General features: G+C 40.1%; 1 protein-coding gene across 5 annotated transcripts in view; it reads right to left on the bottom strand.

Annotated features, from left to right (window-relative positions):
• Positions 1 to 2155: 2155 nt before the first annotated feature.
• The window catches only part of zgc:154054 (Alpha-1,3-mannosyl-glycoprotein 4-beta-N-acetylglucosaminyltransferase B-like), a 44807-nt gene continuing 28087 nt past the window's right edge, over positions 2156 to 18875 (bottom strand). For 4 of the 5 annotated variants that reach the window (XM_061048825.1, XM_061048827.1, XM_061048824.1 and 1 more), the window contains 11 exons: positions 18059 to 18105; positions 15503 to 15616; positions 15215 to 15290; positions 13672 to 13786; positions 13378 to 13508; positions 12769 to 12876; positions 10437 to 10630; positions 8417 to 8495; positions 4845 to 4920; positions 4210 to 4322; positions 2156 to 3774 (listed from right to left, as the gene is read on the bottom strand). In XM_061048825.1, the coding sequence (XP_060904808.1) occupies positions 3757 to 3774; positions 4210 to 4322; positions 4845 to 4920; positions 8417 to 8495; positions 10437 to 10630; positions 12769 to 12876; positions 13378 to 13508; positions 13672 to 13786; positions 15215 to 15290; positions 15503 to 15616; positions 18059 to 18105 (1071 nt within the window). In that variant the 3' untranslated portion in view covers positions 2156 to 3756. The remainder of the gene's footprint in view (positions 3775 to 4209; positions 4323 to 4844; positions 4921 to 8416; positions 8496 to 10436; positions 10631 to 12768; positions 12877 to 13377; positions 13509 to 13671; positions 13787 to 15214; positions 15291 to 15502; positions 15617 to 18058; positions 18106 to 18875) is intronic. The other variant, XM_061048826.1, reaches the window with a different exon arrangement.

Here is an 18875-nt window from a genome sequence, read left to right as displayed (position 1 = left end):
TAAAACTGATCAACTCAACAGTCTGTGAAGTTTGCTGCTCTAAGAAGTCTAAATGAGAGCTGCTGTTGGCGTTTCTAGCTACCAGTTTCTTGTTAATTCAGAAAAACAACAACACATTTTCATATTCTGGTGTGAATGCAACATGCTTCTGGTTACACTGGTTATAGGAAACTTTGATGGTGTGTATCATAGTTTCCTGTAATGATTGTAAAGATAAAAAGTAGTTACCAGAGATGGCTTCAAAGTTAGCAGAGAAATCTGAAACTCCTGTCCTGTTTTGAATCCGTTTATACTGTTTGTCTATTTGGACTCTGGTCGATCCTGTGTTATGTTTGCTTTTTATAGAATATGAAAAACTCTGACTCTGTGTAGGTGTTGTTAGAAAACATTGATGTTAATCAAGGAGGTCTTTAAACAGGTGGTGAGAAGTGGTGAAGAGATCCCTGACAGATCTGAGTGTTAAACTGGCCTGCGTTGCATCCACACTTCCTCCCGGCATCACAGGACCATAAGTACAAACTCCTTCTGTTGGATAATAAAACATGGAAATCTAAAACATTTTGAGCATTTGCATCTGTTGTAAAACAGAAAAACTTTCTGCGTTCTAACCTCTCTCCATTTTTCAAAAGCATCTCCAATATTGATCCTAGTTTGAGCACGTTTCTGCTCGTGGAGCTTATAAGAAACATGCAGAGGCTTTTTAGGTCGGGTACAATCACTTCTATCTGAACCAGTTTGCTGCATCAGCTGTTGGTTTGCTGTTTTGCTGGCAAACTGAGGGGCGTCCAAAACGGCTGTGTGGGGGTAACTTCAAACTGCCTATCTTCTCTGGTCCAAACAAAAACAGAGCATTCAGGACCAGAATCTAATCTAGGAAGGAGGACATACTGGCTGCTGCATTGTTGACAGAGAAGCTTCAATATAGTTTCCTTAACGTCTGATCATATAGTAAAGTCATTTTATCATTTCATTCAGTACATATCTTACAGATTGATCCTTTTGCAAAAGAGACTCTGGACATAACATGGGATTTCTCTTTCACTCTGTACTTTGGGGATGATTCCTGAAGGTCTCAGTAAAAGAGACTCAATCCTCTTGGAGATTTTCAACACTGTGAGTAAAAAAGCGATAACTAAATGAGGAATCCTCCCACCATGAGACTCCTCATAAACATCACAAACTATCCGCAGTATGGAGAAAAGGACTTTTATACTGCGGGTTCAGAAAGAGAAGGGAGATGAATTTTGGAAAAACTGGAATCACGACAAACATAAAGACTTTGGAATATAAATTTCTGTTCATCAGAGAGTCTGATGCATTGTGTCCTGTTTCTGTATTCTTTTATTTTTATGTTTAAACTGTAATGTTGTAGCCCTCATTTCTTTTGTGCTTCTAATGTAAAAAAAAATAGAAATTTTAAAACTTTTCCATGCACTGATTGAAATATGTCGTTTACTTTTATTACTTGTATGTTTTGTGTCTTTTGCATGAAGAAGTGATTTGTAGTCAAAACTTTTACTTTGGGTCTTTTTTTCCCTATAAGCCTATTTTACTCTGTACTTAACACTTAAAGGCCCTGACATACCAATCAGATGGCAAAGAACTAGTGGCCTCTTGTGTTGGCCAAAAAGTTGCACTTGAACACACCGCCGATGGCGTTAGTCCGTTGTTATCATAGGAGAAGACCATTTTCACACCGCTGTCGGTCACCACTCGTAATATAGGTACTTCTAATCGAGAATAATGTCTGATTGAAAGTTGAAAATGGCGCTGCCGTTGTCAACCCCATAGTCTTTTAGTGGAATAAGAAAAGAAGAGGCGGAGACGATAAATAAGGAGAAACCGCACTAATCGGTGAAAGCATGGATGGAATACTATAGTCACTAACGGTGTCACTCTTCCACATTTACAAAAAAGATCAGATTTTATCAGACAAATGTTTGTAGTTGCACTTCAGTGTTTAGTTTTGAAAGTTAAAACAGGCCTGTTTGGATTCTTGTGAAAAATTTATTCCTTCATTTCTGTGTTCGGTGTTAAGACTTGAACATAAGTCCACAGTGTTTATGAAGAGATCATCTTTCGTTTTGGTTTAATTGATCGTTTTGGAAGACAAAGGAAAAAAAAGAAGCATAAATTAAATACTCAGGAGCTGAGGTACTTCGGTGTAGTTTTATTTATTTGTTACAACAAAATATAATGTCAAAGTTAGGTATAACAATATGCTAGTTAATAAATTAAAGGAAATAATGAGATTTTTGACCAGCAGTTAGCTCCACTCTTGACGAGGGACGTGATTCTCTTCTCAACTTCATCACTTCACATGTTCAACAAAGTGACACCAGAACAAACACTAAAAGTGGTTCCTCTTCATTAGGGACACAGTCATAGGCCCTTTTTCAAACCAGCCACTACACCCTCTCTCTACCCACTACCCCTCCGTTTGCGCGTCCTCGCAGAGGGTTCGCCATATTAAGTCCGTCCCAAACCAACTAGCGGGGAGTGGTAGTGGGTCAGTAACAACTTCAAATGTGTACTGAGGATCAAATATATGTTTATTTATTGTAAAGTGTTTTATATTTACAGGGACTGTTGCAAAAACAAAAGAATATTAAATCATGTTGCAGACAACTTTTCACTGTTAATATTTATTTCTTATTTTTCTACTTTTGATGTCTTTGTGAAATCTCAATTCAACAATAAAAAATACACTTTTTGCTGCTCTGATGTTCAACAATATTATCCTTGTCTTTGCATTAATTTAGGACACCCTGTTCTATGAAATTACAATAAATTAACTTAAATGATAAATTACAATAAACAATGTAGGCTCAATCTAATAGTTTTGTTATAAGTCTACATTAATATAACTAAAGAAGAAGAATAATAATCTAGGCTACATAAAGATTTTTACAGAATGCATTAGCTACAAAAAAAAAGCTGTTCCCACAAGATACCGCTGAGTAACCATAGTAACACACAGTTCCTGTTTCCACCTGAGAGAGAGAAGTTTTTCCCAAAGCCTGCCGCTGTATTTCTACCTACATCTTGATGAAGGAGACTTCATTCAGCTGCGAGTGTGACTTCTAACGGAGTGCACTCCATCACGGAGGGGGAGGGTGTAGGGGTTGGTTTGAAAAAGGGCCATGGTCTGTTTGAGGCACTTCATGAAATCCTTAAAGGAAGAATGTGCAACTTTTTGATCCAGTATGTCGCCCTTGATCACCAGCATTAAACCAATACAAACCGCTGTTTGGCGACACCTCCGCTATAGTGTAGCCTCCGCTCTTCTCCAGTGACACACCTCCAACCCCACCTTTCTTCACATAAGAAGTTCTTAAAAGGGATGCACAATAATTAAGCATCATTTAGTACAAGCAGTGGACAAATTGTCTTTGGCTTGCATTTTTGTGTTAGCAGACTAATGTTAGCGCCTTCACATTGCATATTAATTTAGATGGAATGAACGTGATCTAAAGACACGTACGTGACATCTAAATAAGCAGCGAGTATTTTAGTCTTCTTTTCGCTAGTCCTTGACTAAAACAACTTTATCCGTAAGAAGAGGAGCCGGCTGTAAACATGATGTAAACACGGCAGACAGACATTTACAGTACATAGGACATTAGTTTCTGCTCTATGTGTAAAATGTTGCACTTTCTTCCTTTAATTAAAAAAAAAAGGTTCCTGCAGTGAGAGTGTTTTTCAGCAGCACCGGAAGCTGAGGCCTGTGTTTGGTTTCCCTCTTCACTGTGGTCATCAAACTTTAATTAGAATCTGAAAGCCAGAACAAGAGTGAGCGTTAACACAGTAGGTGAATGACAACACGTACATATGCACGCACATCTGATGTATTACACTGAAAAAAAATCTAATCTTACCAAATGTCTAGTTTGAACTCATAACTCATATCTAATTTCACTTCTAATAAGCCACATTCACCTGACGAGTCCAAATAAACATCTTCTCTCAAGATATAAAACTAAAACAATCAGGTCTGACTCACTAACAGGGTAAGCAGGTAGTCGAGACAGTCAAATACAAAAGAAAGTATGTGGTCAGACTGGTACCTGTGGAAAACCTGTTTCTTTCATAGCGCATTCTTGTTTTGAACTGGAAACACTCCTCTGTGTGAAAAGCTTTGAAATTACTGAGAAGAAGACTTATGACACACACACACACACACACACACACACACACACACACACACACCTCACTCAGTAGAGCCCAGACGACAGCGTCTGAGTGAACCACCAGGCGGAGAGCTGAGATCGGCTGCAGCGCTTCTTCAATCTCACCGTCAGCTACCCCGTTCTCAAACTCGCCTGAAACACACACATTGTTTTCTCGTGTGAAGGTATAGATAAAATAATGTAAGTTATGTCATTGATAGTCAATGTTTAAATCATCTGTCACATTACTAACCTAACCCAATCTGAAGATGAGTTTCAAATGATAACTGAATAAAACACTTTTTCTTGTGAGTACAAATAAAGCACACTGTCCAGGCTCCTTAAAGTGGTGCCCTCATTCAATACAAACAAACCCACAATGCAATGCTGATGTTAATCAGAGAAGATTTACAGTACATTGATCAAAATGTCATTAGCATGACAATAATTAAACCAACAGCAGTACTGAAGCTCAAACTCTAGCTTTAGTGATGCTACAGCTAGTGTTTGAGTCTGTATTTATCTTATCAGTAAAACCCCCCATTTAGGGCGCGGTCACACTGGCCATCTGTACCGTGCCATACTCAAGCACGATTGGCCCCCCGCTGCGCCACTCCCACGCTGGCCGGCACGGCCCGCGGTCACACTACACATCAAGTCATCCGGCATATTTACCGATAACAGCGAATCCTTTTTCAGATTGTTGGAAGGAGGAAGTCGATCCGTTCACAGCTTCCACTAGTGCTGACGCCTGCAAAAGAAAGGAACAGATATTAAAGAAAGTTTAACGTTTTAAAGTATCAGCAAAGTCATCCAAATAAATCCTGGGTTTTTCCCATCTTTATTATCAGTTCAATGTGACAAGGAGAAATCCTGACCAAGATTTTTTTTGTCAAATCTGCATTTTTCTAAAATCTTTCTTTTAGTGAATTCAGGAGACATGAAGCCAGACTTTCATGCTACAGGTGTGGAAGACGGGCCTACTTGATGTTTTATCTAAAAGTTAAATGTGTGTAAGCTGAAGGGTGGGACCAGAGGCCTGTCCAGAGCCGTGGCAAACTGGTGAATATTACGGACATAGTCATAGTGGCAAAGTAAAGAAAATATGATCACAGTGTGACAAAACGACAAACGAATAAAGCTTGCTCCAAAATGAGAGTGAACCTTTGAGTGGCTTTCACCCGTTGGTCTGCTTTCTGTTGGACAGGCAGGTGACAAACACCGGCGGTTAGCTTGTGCTAACGTGCGGTAGCTTGCAGTGTTGGTACAAGCAGTTAACGTACACGCTATCTCTGCATTGAGAGTGCGTTTCTGAGGGCAGCACAACCTCTACTGCACAACCTCGACTTCAACATGACTTCATTAGAGCAAGGTGGCAGTGCAGGGGAAGACTTATGTATCATCTTAATATACAGTTAGTGGTGAGGACTCTATAACCTTGTCACTCTTTTAAAGGTGCAGAAGTGACACCAGAGTGCTGAGCTCTTTAAATACCCGCTCTTTGTTTTCTATTTAGGATCATTTGGCTTTCAAACCTGTGACACCGTGTTCAAATAAGGATTGAGAACTTTTTATGTTATTTTTATACTTCAGCCGCTATCATTCAGCTCAGGTTCCAGGGTCACTAATAAACTGTTCAGGAGAAAGAGAGAGAGAGGATTTTCTCTTTGGATATGTTAAGAATCAAAATAAACAAAAGACCACAAAGTAGGGTGCTACATTTTCTCATCCCTAATCCAGTCGACATTTCGATCAATAGATGTTGGCTTGCAGGACATAATAAAACACACAAAACGGAGTAAACATTGATCTATAATCAAACCTTTGAAAATACACGTTAACATAGAAAGTAGTCTCCTCTGCTCCTGATGTAGGTGTGTTATTTTATTGAGCTTACAACCTTTGATCTGAATACTTTTGTTATAAATCTGATAGTGATAATAAAAAAACAAGCACACCGGGAGTAGCTACAGCAGATTATGTTGTACAGAGATGAAGTCCAGTTGTTAACACAGGACGGTCGCTTTCACATATGAAGTTTGTGCGTTCACTCTGCAGTTTGTTCAGCGCAACAAAGCCAGACAAATGTTATGTACTGTAGCCAGCGGCCACTAGATGGCTTCTGCCATCTGACCTCGTGCTGCACTATGATCTGAAAGTAAACAACAGGACAGGAGAAGAATGGCGTAGTTTGTCAGTATTCTGATCTATAAAATGGAGATGAAGTAATATGCTGTGTCAGGCTAAACTGGCATATCAACCAAAGCGATGTGTAACAGGCTTGACAGATGTTAGGCACAGGCATGTGCGGACGGCGCACACGGTCCTGTCAAACGTCAAGTCGTTTCAAACTGATTGCGCTTAGAGCGTTCACAGTGCTCAACACGGCCCGGGGAATGGACCTCCTCCGGAGTCCTTTAAACTCCTTATATTATTTATAAAATAAAACAAACCAGATATAAACATAAAATGTGACAACACCTTTTGTGTGCGTCACAGATGCACCAATCAGATCCTGGTATTATAAATCAGTCTAATCCTGACTCCAAATCTTGATCTGGTTTAGGTTACAATGGGTTGATTTATACAATTCCGTTTTATGGAGCTAACAGCTAAAGGCCAAACTGTTTGGTGGTATTTCATGCTGGTTACGGCAGCTACATCTACGGCCACATGCCATATCTGCAAAGCTCATGTTTCCAGGGGTGATGAACTACGAACCAAACAAAAAAGGTAGATGAACACACACACCAAACAAGCACACACATATGACATTCAACATCCAAAGTGCAATGAAAGAGCACTGAGTGAATGAAGCTTGTAAGCCGTAACAAAATGATGCAGGACAGAGAAGCAATAAATAATGTTGCTAATCTAATGTGGGTTAGAAATGAATAACTATTCAGGTTAACTTGTGAAATATATTAAAAGCATAATAAGTATGTCATGAATAATGTTATTAAAGGTACAAAAGAGTGGTGTTAAAAGTAAATAGATCAGCCGGCATAGATGTGGGCACAAAGCTTGAAATGGCTCTCAGTCCTGAAGGTGAGTGAACTGTATTTGTGATCTGAGGGGAGAAGTTTGTATAGATTGTAAAGTGTGTGTGTCTGTGTGTCTGTGTGTGTGTGTGTGTGTCTGTGTGTCTGTGTGTCTGTGTCTGTGTGTGTGTGTGTGTGTGTGTGTGTGTGTGTGTGTGTGTGTGTGTGTGTGTGGTGTCTGAGGCTACGTGTTGTCCCTTTCATGTCGTCCTCCTGTTGTAAATATTGATTAGTGCTTCCTGCTGCTGTCTGATTATTTTACTGCTCATTGTTATGATCCAGTTGAATGGAGTGCGTTGAATGTTAGACAGGGACCCAAACCAGGTTGTGAAATGAAAAGCTAAAACTGATTCAATAAAACTTTTGTAGAATTCTATCTGGACTGAGGGGTCGACTTGGAAGAAGAGGTGTTGCTGGCACTTGGAGAAGATGGATTCACTGCTCGACCGCTGTGCTTTTTCAGGTTGTTGCTCCTAATCTTGGGCACTGTCCTCCACTGGAGAGCTGTGAACTCTCTGGACAATTTTGAAAAGCAGTTGAAGACCCGTTTGCTGTCGGGCTCGGGCAGAGAATCTGACCTCTAACCTGGATTGAAATGATTCTTTCTGGAGGCTGATGCGTCTCACGCGCTGCCACTGCTGATTTAAGTAACACAAACTACCTTTAGAGAAGACGTGGCGTGTCAAAGTGGTTCTCCTTTAACTAGCTTTGCTGAATTTGTAACATACTTCATCCATCCTTTTCTTTTCACTTGTTTGTGTCAGGAGTGTTTCCCTCTCTGCTCTGAGGGTGTTTCACCTGCAACATGAAGCCTCTGATCTCATCTCGTGTCCCTCTAATCTTCCACACTGTGTTTCTCTGTCCGTCTAACTTTACCAAAAGGTCTCACGAGCCATGACCACTTTTCCCCTTTAGTGTGACAGAAGTGTCGATTCACACACACACATACACACACACACACACACACACACACACACACACACACACACACACACACACAAACCAAAGAGAGAGAGAGAGGGAGCCTGGGATTGATAGCAGATAGCTTGCTATGTTTCCTGTTACTATGTCACTAGTTCTCCAGGCACCAACACCTGAGATGAAAGCTGAGATCTGCTTGACGACAATAAAGGAACTGAATAACACACACTAGAGCGCGCACACACACGAACACACACACACATACACACAGTACATTTTACTCACATTGCTAGGTAGCACTTCCACTGTTGTGTTGAAGAATTTATCTCCACTGTGCTGGATATTTCCACTGCGAAACAGGTACCTGCAGAAAAGGAGACAACACAGGTGTATTAAAACGTAATGTAAGGGCTGACACACAACTTTGTTTACAGAGACACAAATAGTCAGGATAAATATCAAAAAAGCTTCATGAAAAGACATCAGTCCGGCCCATTCTGTAAGAAATGTGTTTCTAACAAACAAAGAGGTGGTTTATGCAGATTGCTGTTCGGATCAATATCCATGTTCACACATGTTCTGATCGTGTCTTCCTGGTTGTGGTTAAACTATTTTTACTGCGCGGGTCTGGCTCTTTCTTAAACTGGGCATGTCTGAAGCTCATAATTTGTGTTTGGCGTCTAAGCTCCGACCTCATCACTAATCAGCTTTAATTTACATGTAGAAATTTGAGGAGTGATGGGATGATATCCTAAACCCCCACCCAGTCGGAGCCTAAATGTAGATGCTGGGGTTAGTGGTGCAGTACTGGTGCAGGTCAGAGCTGGCTGTGAAAGATCAGAGGGAGAGACCAGAAATGCTGCAGCTTAAATAGAAAGCTAATTGGTAGGTTTTGTCAGGTGATTGTTGAGAATGAGGCATGTCAAATGTGAAATCAGTGTCAGGAATGGGAGAGAGGAGGAGAAGGTAATCTGTGGTCATACAGTATAGAGTGGGCGGGCCGGCCAGATAAGAAATATCTGGAGGCATGCCACGGAAGCGGTGTTTGTTTACAACACAGGCGGAAGTGTTCACAGAGTCAATCTGCACTTGGATTCTGAGGTGTTAATCCAAAAGTAAGGGAGAAGTGGGTGTGGTAGTGTTCTAAAAGTTAATATTAAACTATTTTTAAGTGAGAGCGCTGTGAGCGCAGCAACATAGAGAGCTGCATTTAAACACATTTTTTCTTTAAAATGAGCTGCAGTTAAAGCATCAGAGGCATTAAATAACTACACGGACTTAACACATTGTAATCAGGGTGGTGGGTAACTGTGATGAAAACTCTTAAGGCTGTTGGTCTAAGGAGGAGTGATTCTATAGAGAGCAGGTAAACAGCAGAGTTAACGTCTGTCATCCACTTCATCTTGGGAACTTTTCCTTTTAAATCTCAGTGCAGAGGACAAGTTGATCACAGAATGAAAGAGAGCTACTTAACAGCGACAGATCTGTGTGTTCAGTGGGAGTGAAGACAGTGTCAGAATGTTAGGTCTTGACAAACACAGTTAACCTTTAGGTTAAAGAAGGTTGTTGCGATAGATTGCTTCAGCTGACTGATTTGAAAAAGGCTGTAATGGCTGTAGGGTTGTCACAACACCAGTTTTTAACTTAGATATGATACTAATGATGATATGATTACTAGTAAAAATATTTTCATCTGAGGAATCGTGCTCAAGCACGTTACAAAACTGAATTCTCCAGGGAATATCCTGCTGCGTTCTCACATCAGCTCACTCAGACTTGCTGTGGAAAGAATACTAGGAGGCTGGCAGGTCGGATTGAAAAAGTTCTTCAGGAGTTTTCTGCATGTGTGAAGTGTGAAAGTCATATTTGAGACTAAATACCCCCCAACCACCACCAAATGAGAACTTTTTGTTAAGATAAAAACAACGTATAAACAAATATCTAATACATACCCACCAGACTCCACTCACAGTGACTTTGGTGTTTTAAATGGTAAGTTCACGTCCAGTAATATGGGCATTAAATATGCTATATTATTTTATAAATGTTGTTTTGTTTGGCCAATTCAAAAGTTATTTCTGATTTTGTCCTGTAACCCAGTCTGAATTCAGCCCTCTGCTTCGATCAGGATCATCCAGATTTTTTTTGTTTTCAACAACAGAAACTGGAGGTGTTCCTATTCTGTCTAATAACTTTAATCCTGTTGGATTACTTTCAAACAAACCTAACATACCTAACATATGCAAACAAGGTTCTCCCACGGTTGGATAGTTTCCTAAAGGTTACACACAAATTTCAGACTGACCGGGATATGTGGATTGGCTGTGAGAAGTTGAAGAGGATGTAATCATGTTTGACGGGTGATGACGCCCAGAAGAAGTCTTCTCCTTTGTACATCCTCTCCAGACTGTGCCCCTGGTAAGCTTTCAGGCTGCTGCTCAGCGCTGCAGGAGGGTTACTGTGGGCCTTGAACAGAGTCTGACTCCCAAAGTCCTTATCCTAGAGAGGACCACAGACAAGAACACACACAGACACACAAGGACAGAATAAACTTGCTTCTGTAAGATTCATGCAACACATCACCTGAATCCTAAACATACACGAGATCTGTTTGAACAAGGCAAAAAACAACACTGTGTTATCTAGTCATTTGTATATCTTCATTATTTGATGGAAGCATCACCATGTTTAACTAACAGGGACAATTATTGTTATCCCTTTGTCTTACCGCTGTACAGTTTTTCTTGCTAACGTCATTAGCGACCATTAATATTCACACACCTCTTTTATCCACCCAGAAGGGCTGGTCTTTTGTCTGCTGCCACCAGCAAAGAAAACGAGCCAACACAAATAAAACCAACTACTGAGTAATAAAATTGTGTTTAGTTTTATAACAGTTTTATAGAATTCTTTGACAAATACAATTAATAGCATCGCAGTCTAATCCTACTGATTACGGCGTCCCACAGGGCTCAATTTTAAGTCCCATCCTTTTCCAATTTAACGTGCTCCCTCTGGGTGGCAGTAAATTAAACAATAACATATCTCTACATTCATATTGTATGCAGATGTCACACAAATCTCCCTGTGTGTCAAACCTAATGACAAAACAAGTCCTCAAACACGCTATAACTGCTTTAGTTGGACTAGAAATCGGATGTCAGACACCTTTACCAATCTGGATCACAACAAATCAAGCGGCTCGTATTTTTGAATAAGTGCTCTTGTCTTTGCTTTTGTTTTTGTAACCTTTATTTTATAATGCACAAATACCCCTGAAATAATCGCTAACTATAATTGTGTCCTTTCCCCTATGTTTTCGACTGTTGTTTGCCGTTTTATGCAGAACAGTATTTTTTTAAAGTGGCACATAAATTATTAGTATCAGTAACGTGTATTTATTAACTTTACATCCACACTAGGGCCTGTGTCCACTAACAAGGTTTTTGTTTTGTGCTAGCAGCGCCCATTTTCTGCACAAAACCAATGCAGGTAAGCATTTTCAGCATCTTTAGTGCAAACATGCCCTCCGTCGCCAGCTGTTTTTAGTCAGTGCGCTAGCAGATAGATGAAAATAGATAAACTTTGGTAACACTACCATTTTCGTCAATATCCCTTCTCCCTCAGCAACCAATCAAAATCAAGAAGCGCCGGGACTTCTGATGTAAACTTTGGAGTTGGGACCGTTGGGAAACCCAAGGATTATCTGGGTGTTTGTCAAGCGCTTCTTATGGAAACACTCCCACTTTACACACATCCGTGTCACTGTAGCTCTTTCATTCTGTGATCAACTTGTCCTCTCCTCTGACATTTAAAAGGCAAAGTTCTCAAGATGAAGTGGATGACAGATGTTAACTCTGCGGTTTACCTGATCTCTATAGAATCACTCCACCTAAGACCAACAGACTTAAGAGTTTTCATCTCAGTTACCACCCTGATTAAAATGTCTTCTGTGGAGTAATTAATGCCTCTGAAGTTTTAACTGCAGGTCATTTTAAAGAAAGACGTGTCCACTCCTGGCATTTTTTCTGCTGGTAGCGCCCATTTCAATACAAAATCAATGCAGTTACTCATTTTCAGCACCCACAGCTGTTTTGTTGTTGCTTCGCTCACAGCGCTCTCAGTTGACAATAGGTAAACTATTAACACAATGCTGCGCTCATCAGTGTCACTTCTCCCTTACAATCAATCAAAATAAAGAAGGGGAGGGACTTCTGATATCAACTTTGTCAACAACAAAGCGAGGGGAGAAACTAAACCAACTTGTCTTTTCAATGGTACAGTTTCAAGATCTAGAGCTGCTGCTAATGTTAGGGCACAAGACAACAATTATATTCTTTGTTCTCTGTTTTGTTTTGTAAAAACTTTTGTAGTTTTTTGTAATTTCGATGAAATAACAAGCATACAACAAAGTAAGGTCACTACCAAGGGTAGCTAGCACCAGTAAGTGCTCTGAAATGGAGGTTGCTTCCAGCCCAGAAAAGGTGTGTGAAGTGTTATCTAGTATAATCACATCCACAGTCACATATTCACTCTTAATATACATGTCTACTTATCACAATGCAGAGAAAAATGTATTAAATATTCTAAATGATGCACACTGAGCAGATTGAATAAACAGGAGGAGCTGAACTCACCTTCAGATTCTGAAGTTTCCCAGACAGAGATGAGTGGAGGCCGACGTGCTGGAAGAGTGACGGCTTGTACCTACGTCTGAGTGACGCCTTCCGTTCACTACAGTCTTTCTGCATAAAACAACACAGCAGTATGACGCTCACTATAAACTACTAAAAATATTTGTTTTCCCAATAATATATAAAACAAGAATTTTTCTGTCGTTTATGGTCTCTGCTACGTTTGAAAGTTTAGTTTTCCTTTCTCTTTCTGTGTGTGTGTGTGTGTGTGTGTGTGTGTGTGTGTGTGCATGGAATAAATAAATAATAAATGAACTAAAGTTAGAGACCAGTGTTTAACGCGGTCTGATTTATGTGCTCCCTCTAGGAGAATCCTCCAGTAACAATGGTTGTACGATGCAGTGTACCCAGCGTTCAAAGCAAATATGTTTGATCCTTTTAGGTGAAGATAACTCTTCTTCACATTCAGACCTAAAACACTGCACGGAGCAGGACATTTTTCTGGGTTTGTATGCTTTGTGAAGTAGCTCTTGAGTCAGAGCAGACAGTGAGGGACATTATGCACAAGTTCTGTCATGTCATGATTTGAAACTCTTGAAGAGGCAGACTTACTACATCTCTCTCTGGGTTACAAACTTTGACCCACAGGATGTGATCCAACAGCCAGTCGATGGGTTTGTCTCTCTGGAACATCAGGAAGAACTCGGAGATCATCGGGAGGTCGCTGGTTCGAAACATTTTGCCTGGAGGAAAGAACAAACGTGATCGAATTCTTCAGTATCAATGGCTGAGGAGAAGCTCATCCTTCTCCTTACATGATTTATCTCATGCACCTCGATGTCAAGTTCCTGCTGCTAATACCCGAGTCGATTTCTTTTCCACTGTATTATGTTTTCAAACACACACCTATGAATCCGAGCTGAGAAAACTCCAGGTAGAGCCACTCTTTGGAAGCTTCCTCATTGGTGTAGGTCATCATGTTTCTGAGATAGTCTCCCTTTGCAATGATGTCGTCCTCTAACTGTGAAGAAAGAACAGAAACTGATTTTAAAAACTCACATCAGTAACTGACAAATGTTTGTATTGAGCCCCATTACAGAAAAAAACTTTAACCAGTTTTTAAAGGTTTGAACTTGGAAACATTTCTTTGACGTTGTATTTGTGGTTTCACTCCGACAGTCTTCATCGTGACATCTTCCTCGGCTGAGGTTTTAGATTTTGTTTGCGTCCGTCATTCCTGAACCTGTTTGAACACGGAGCTCATGATGTGCTCAGCTGTGCCTGTTTGTCTCAAACACACTGCTGACGCAGTGGTTTTTTTGGTTCTTCTGAGGAAACTCAGAAGTTAAAAAGACATGACAAGATGCTCCTAGTAACTGTGTTTGGACAAAGACTCAACATTCATACAGGCTGCTGTTCTATAGCTGCACATCATGGAAGATAATGAGGGTCTCACAGAAGAACATTTAAGCAGACATTTTCTCTTTTTTCTCTACGTTTGAAAAAGTAGTTAGTCAAAATGTTGAGAATAAAGTCAAACTTCATTGTTAAGATAAAAGTGATGTGTCTTAGCCCTTAAGAGAGCTCCTAAGGTGTGAAACTGTTAGGAGTAGTGAGGAGGATTTTTAACAGGATGAAGAGTTTCTGAAGCTGATAGAAAACAGAGAAATGTTCTCCAAACACTACATGAAGAATATTTGGACTACGGCAGAACAGACAACAAATATTTATGCAACATTTCCAGCCAACAATGACTTTTTTAAGTACATGTGAAGACATGCACTGATGAGTTTCTCTCCATGTGGTTACCTCCACAGGTGTATCAATCACTGATTAACACTCTTCATGGTGATATAACTAAAAAAGAACTATAAAGAAGCTGCTGCAGGCTGTAGGCTATATACTTATAACGTACAACTTACAAATGATCACACAGATGATCATTTCATAGTGTTTATAGTTTTAGTTTTAGTTTTAGATTAACCAATCACAGCTTCTGAAAAGATGTGTCAAACCTAGCAACGGGGTCGACCCCGCCTCCTCACTAAGATTAAAGTTTCTGTCTCTTCCTCGCTCAGAGTTGCTCCGAGAATGTTCCTGAATCACTCTTAAGCTAAAACTCCTTGCTAGGATTTTTTAAGCTAAGTGAGGAGCTCTCTGAGAGGATTCTCAGAATGTTTGTAAGTACGGGCCCAGGAGTTTTAGGAGTTTTGCGTTGCATGTGTGAAAGCACTTGGATGATTAAAAAGAAACCAAATGGGGCGCTGGTGGTGCAATGGTTAGTGCGGGCGCTAAAATAAACAGATGTGGGGGATTTCTCAACATTTTGACTATACTCAAAAATACATTAACAACCGTTTTCTCCTGTTTTATTTTGTACTCTCATGTCCTGTCCTTCATATCTAGTAGATATGTACATTAGATTAGAAGGCTGACTTTGAACCCGTACCTGTACATAGTAGGTGCCTTTATCCTGAGCGTAGAGCATGAGGAAGCTGAAGTCCAGGTTCTGCTTTGTTCGCCATCTATGAGTAGAGAACCACATACTGAAACATAATCCATGTAGATCAACCAAAGAATACTGTTGAAGTTTAATGTTTTAAATCAGTTAGCCAGAGTCTCAATCATGAACGTGTTCACTCACTTGACAGACACGTTTTGAACTGAAAATCTTTTTGAAGACACTTTTACTCAACCGAGCATCAAAAATGAAAAGTAACAGAGGAAGTGAGCGTACTTGACTCTGTCCATGGAGTCTCCAAAGGTCTCTTTGAGGACGCTGAAGTCGGGGTAGTAATACTGCGAAGGAGAGACGACCTCCAATAACCCCGACAGCACCTCTGTGGGAAAACTACAAAGAAAAGACAGTTACTGTATATATAGATATATACATATATATATATATATATATATATAGGCCTAGGTGATAAAACCATAACTATAATTATCGCAATATAACTTTTCTCTATAGAAATATAACACATGTTTCATGAAAGTTTGACAGACTTAAACTTGTCTTTACACCACCCAAACACTGGGAAAGAGGACGAGGAGAAGAAGAAAGAGACGATGAACAGACAATCATGTGGCAGGGATACGAGTGGGCTTACAGACGTTTGGTGTGGAATGGAAACACAGCCGAAAAGTTATTACAATTATGATTATTATTACATGTAACAGAAAATGTAATAATACATGCTGGGATCAAAATCATCCAGATTAAAAAAAAACGTATGCTGCCTTCATGTGCTTATCGGAAATACCGTATTTACCATATTTATGAGTTAGGAGCATATAAACAGCCCTTCAATGATGTCATGACAAGTGGAGAATCTGGAAATTATGATACTATCCAAGTTGCTAAGTTGTGATGTTTGCGTGACGTTTCAGGGCAAAGGCCGGAGCTTTAGTCCAATGAGTTTTTGAACAACTGAGCATTTTTTAATTCAATACATCAGAGACACTGAATGTGGGACTAAAAACATCCCCACAGGTTAGAAACCTCTGCACACCTTGTCGTCTTATCACATTAAACTTCTTGTTCTATAATCACTGAGCCACTAAAAGCTTTGAGGATTTTTGGACTCAAAATCCACGTGGGTTTTGAGGAGATTTAAACCATTTTCCCTGCAATAAACCAATGTCTTTACCAAAGTGAGCTTTAGTCTTCTGGTGCTTGTCTGAAGGGAAAACTGTCTTCTTTATTATCTTGAGTTAAAAACTCCAAACCTTTATCGTGACATCCAAAGTTAACATTCAGCAATAAGTAATATGTCGTAAATCCAGTGCCAATAATACACTCCATGGAGGGTGGGATCACACCAGCTATCATATATCTGAGTTAGATGTAAATTAAGTCTGCCCAGCCGAGCTACTTTCTTCAGAAGAATACGTTTGCCACAGGGCATCAGCGATGATGAAAAGGCAAAAAAAAAAAATTTAAACTTCCTCTTCCTCTTCATACAGTGTCTCTGTGCCTGGAAGCAGGCCTCGGACAAACTGTTTGCATTGAAAACATACTGTAGGACTTCTTTTTAAAAAGCTCACAATAACATTTATTTGGGAAAAACTAAAAGAGGGTTAAAACCGGCGCTTTAAACATCACTTCATCACTACTTGAATGAGCGGAATGTGGAGAATAGAAATGTATAAACCAAAGAAGAAGAAGATGGCAGCAGGATAAGAGAAGAAGCAGACAGCGAGACAATGTGACAAGAAGTTAAAGGTGACACGTGATAGTAGGTGTAACTGAAACCAAATCACAGAGCACAAATACATGAATATTGTACTCCAACTTTTAATTGATATTATGTATTCGTTCTTAATCTTTACATGGTTTGCTTTATGTCCCTGGACCACCAGCAAAGAGTCTTTATAGGCTGTAAAAAGATTTCTTTTGAATTAAACTTCCTTTAGACCCTGGTCCCTGCACTTTTCAGCACTAAGTATCTGAACGTGGAGAGAAGCTATCTGCACCTTTCGTCTGCACGGAGCTGCACTCTCATGCTGAGGGGCTCAGTTCTGTCCACACAAAGAGGATGAGCTCGGAGGGGAGGGGAAACTTTTTCAGCTTATTGAGAAAAATGTAGTTTCACGGTTTGAAACAAAACAACATCATCGTCATGGTAACGGCTCCACACATGTGGCTGAAGTGTGGAGCCGAAGTGTGGATTTAACCCCTGGTTATATTAATAGTAATGCCAAAGTCACATTTACAGGAGAAAGTTCTGCTCCAGAAACAGTCTCTGTATGTTGGACACAAACAGTTTTTTCCTGTTTGCAACCTTCACTTTCTCATCTGAATGTTTTCACAGGTTCACAAAAGCTACAACCACAGTATGTGAAAGTCCTTTTCTCAAAAAGCAGAAGGAATCTCTAAAGGTTTTCTTTGTAATTTACCTTGCAATTATCGTATTTGAGGATGTTGCACATGACGTGGCGACACCTCGGAATCAGAAGAAAACTTTCCACGTCTGACTAAAAGTGAAACCCAGTACAGGACGAGGAGGGCAAACAAGGTGAATGTGTGACGTCTGACTTGTAGAGATAATGAGAGGTGGGACGCCTGTCTCGATTGCAGCGCTGCTTTGTGATACAGGATGATGAAGAGACGTGTCGGTGTATGTTTACAAACAGTAGAATAAAATATTAGTTTTCACACGAACACACCTCATTTAGAACTTAAAAAAAAAAGCACAGACACAAAAAGAAACAACGCTGCTCAGGAAACCAAAGTATGTGGCTAAAAAGTCAAACTGCCACATGGGAGGAAACGAAAGGCAGGGGCACTCACTTGTTGGCGATGATCTCTGCTATGCTGCTGACGTACTTGGAGTCGGTCTGAAGAGAGAAAAAAGGACAGAGTCAGTAACGGGGGGGGGGGTTCTGATGTGGTTAAATAACACCAAACAGGGGATCTTAGCAGCAATGAACAGAAACTGGAGCTTGTCGCACGAAGGCCAGATCTAGATCAAAGTAATGTAAGTCGGCATCATAAGCCCTATTCGCACGGGACTAGTATTACCTGGGGACCTCTAGTAATTTGTAAGAAATGTGGAGGTCGTCTGTGATCCCGTCCGAATCTGCCATGTCCGTAATTTGTAAAGTAAAAATTCCACCACAAATTACCTACCATATTTCGCCAAACACAGAGGTTATGTGATCATATTAGTCCCATGTGAATCGGCATCTCGGTGATTTGGGGTAGTTTTTTTTAAGGTTTACTAGTCAGCATCTGAAGTGTATGCACACTTTGAGTCCTGTGTGCGTAATAAACAACCAGTGAAAAAGACGACACTGAAGCAGAAATAAAGATGAAACTCGAAACATAACATGGTTCCAACCAGGCCAGATAAAATTACAATCTAAACAGGTATAAAGAAAACAAAAGCTCATGTGACTTCAGGCTCAACATACCTGGCTCACCCTCTTATTCCTCTTTAATTAAAAACATCTTAAACAAGCAGAAACGAGCTGGACAGGGTTAGGATTCAAAGACAGCATGTTTACTCTAAATTTAAACCATTTTCTACCACCGATGTGATGGGGAATGTTAGGTCACTCGCCTACAAAACTGACAAACGTACAGCTTAGGTAAACAGTCAGCGTGT

Source organism: Labrus mixtus, chromosome 10 (assembly GCF_963584025.1).
Source record: "Labrus mixtus chromosome 10, fLabMix1.1, whole genome shotgun sequence".
Lineage (NCBI taxonomy): Eukaryota > Metazoa > Chordata > Actinopteri > Labriformes > Labridae > Labrus > Labrus mixtus.
Note: the sequence above shows the minus strand (reverse complement) of the source record. Positions and strands in the feature narration are given on the sequence as shown.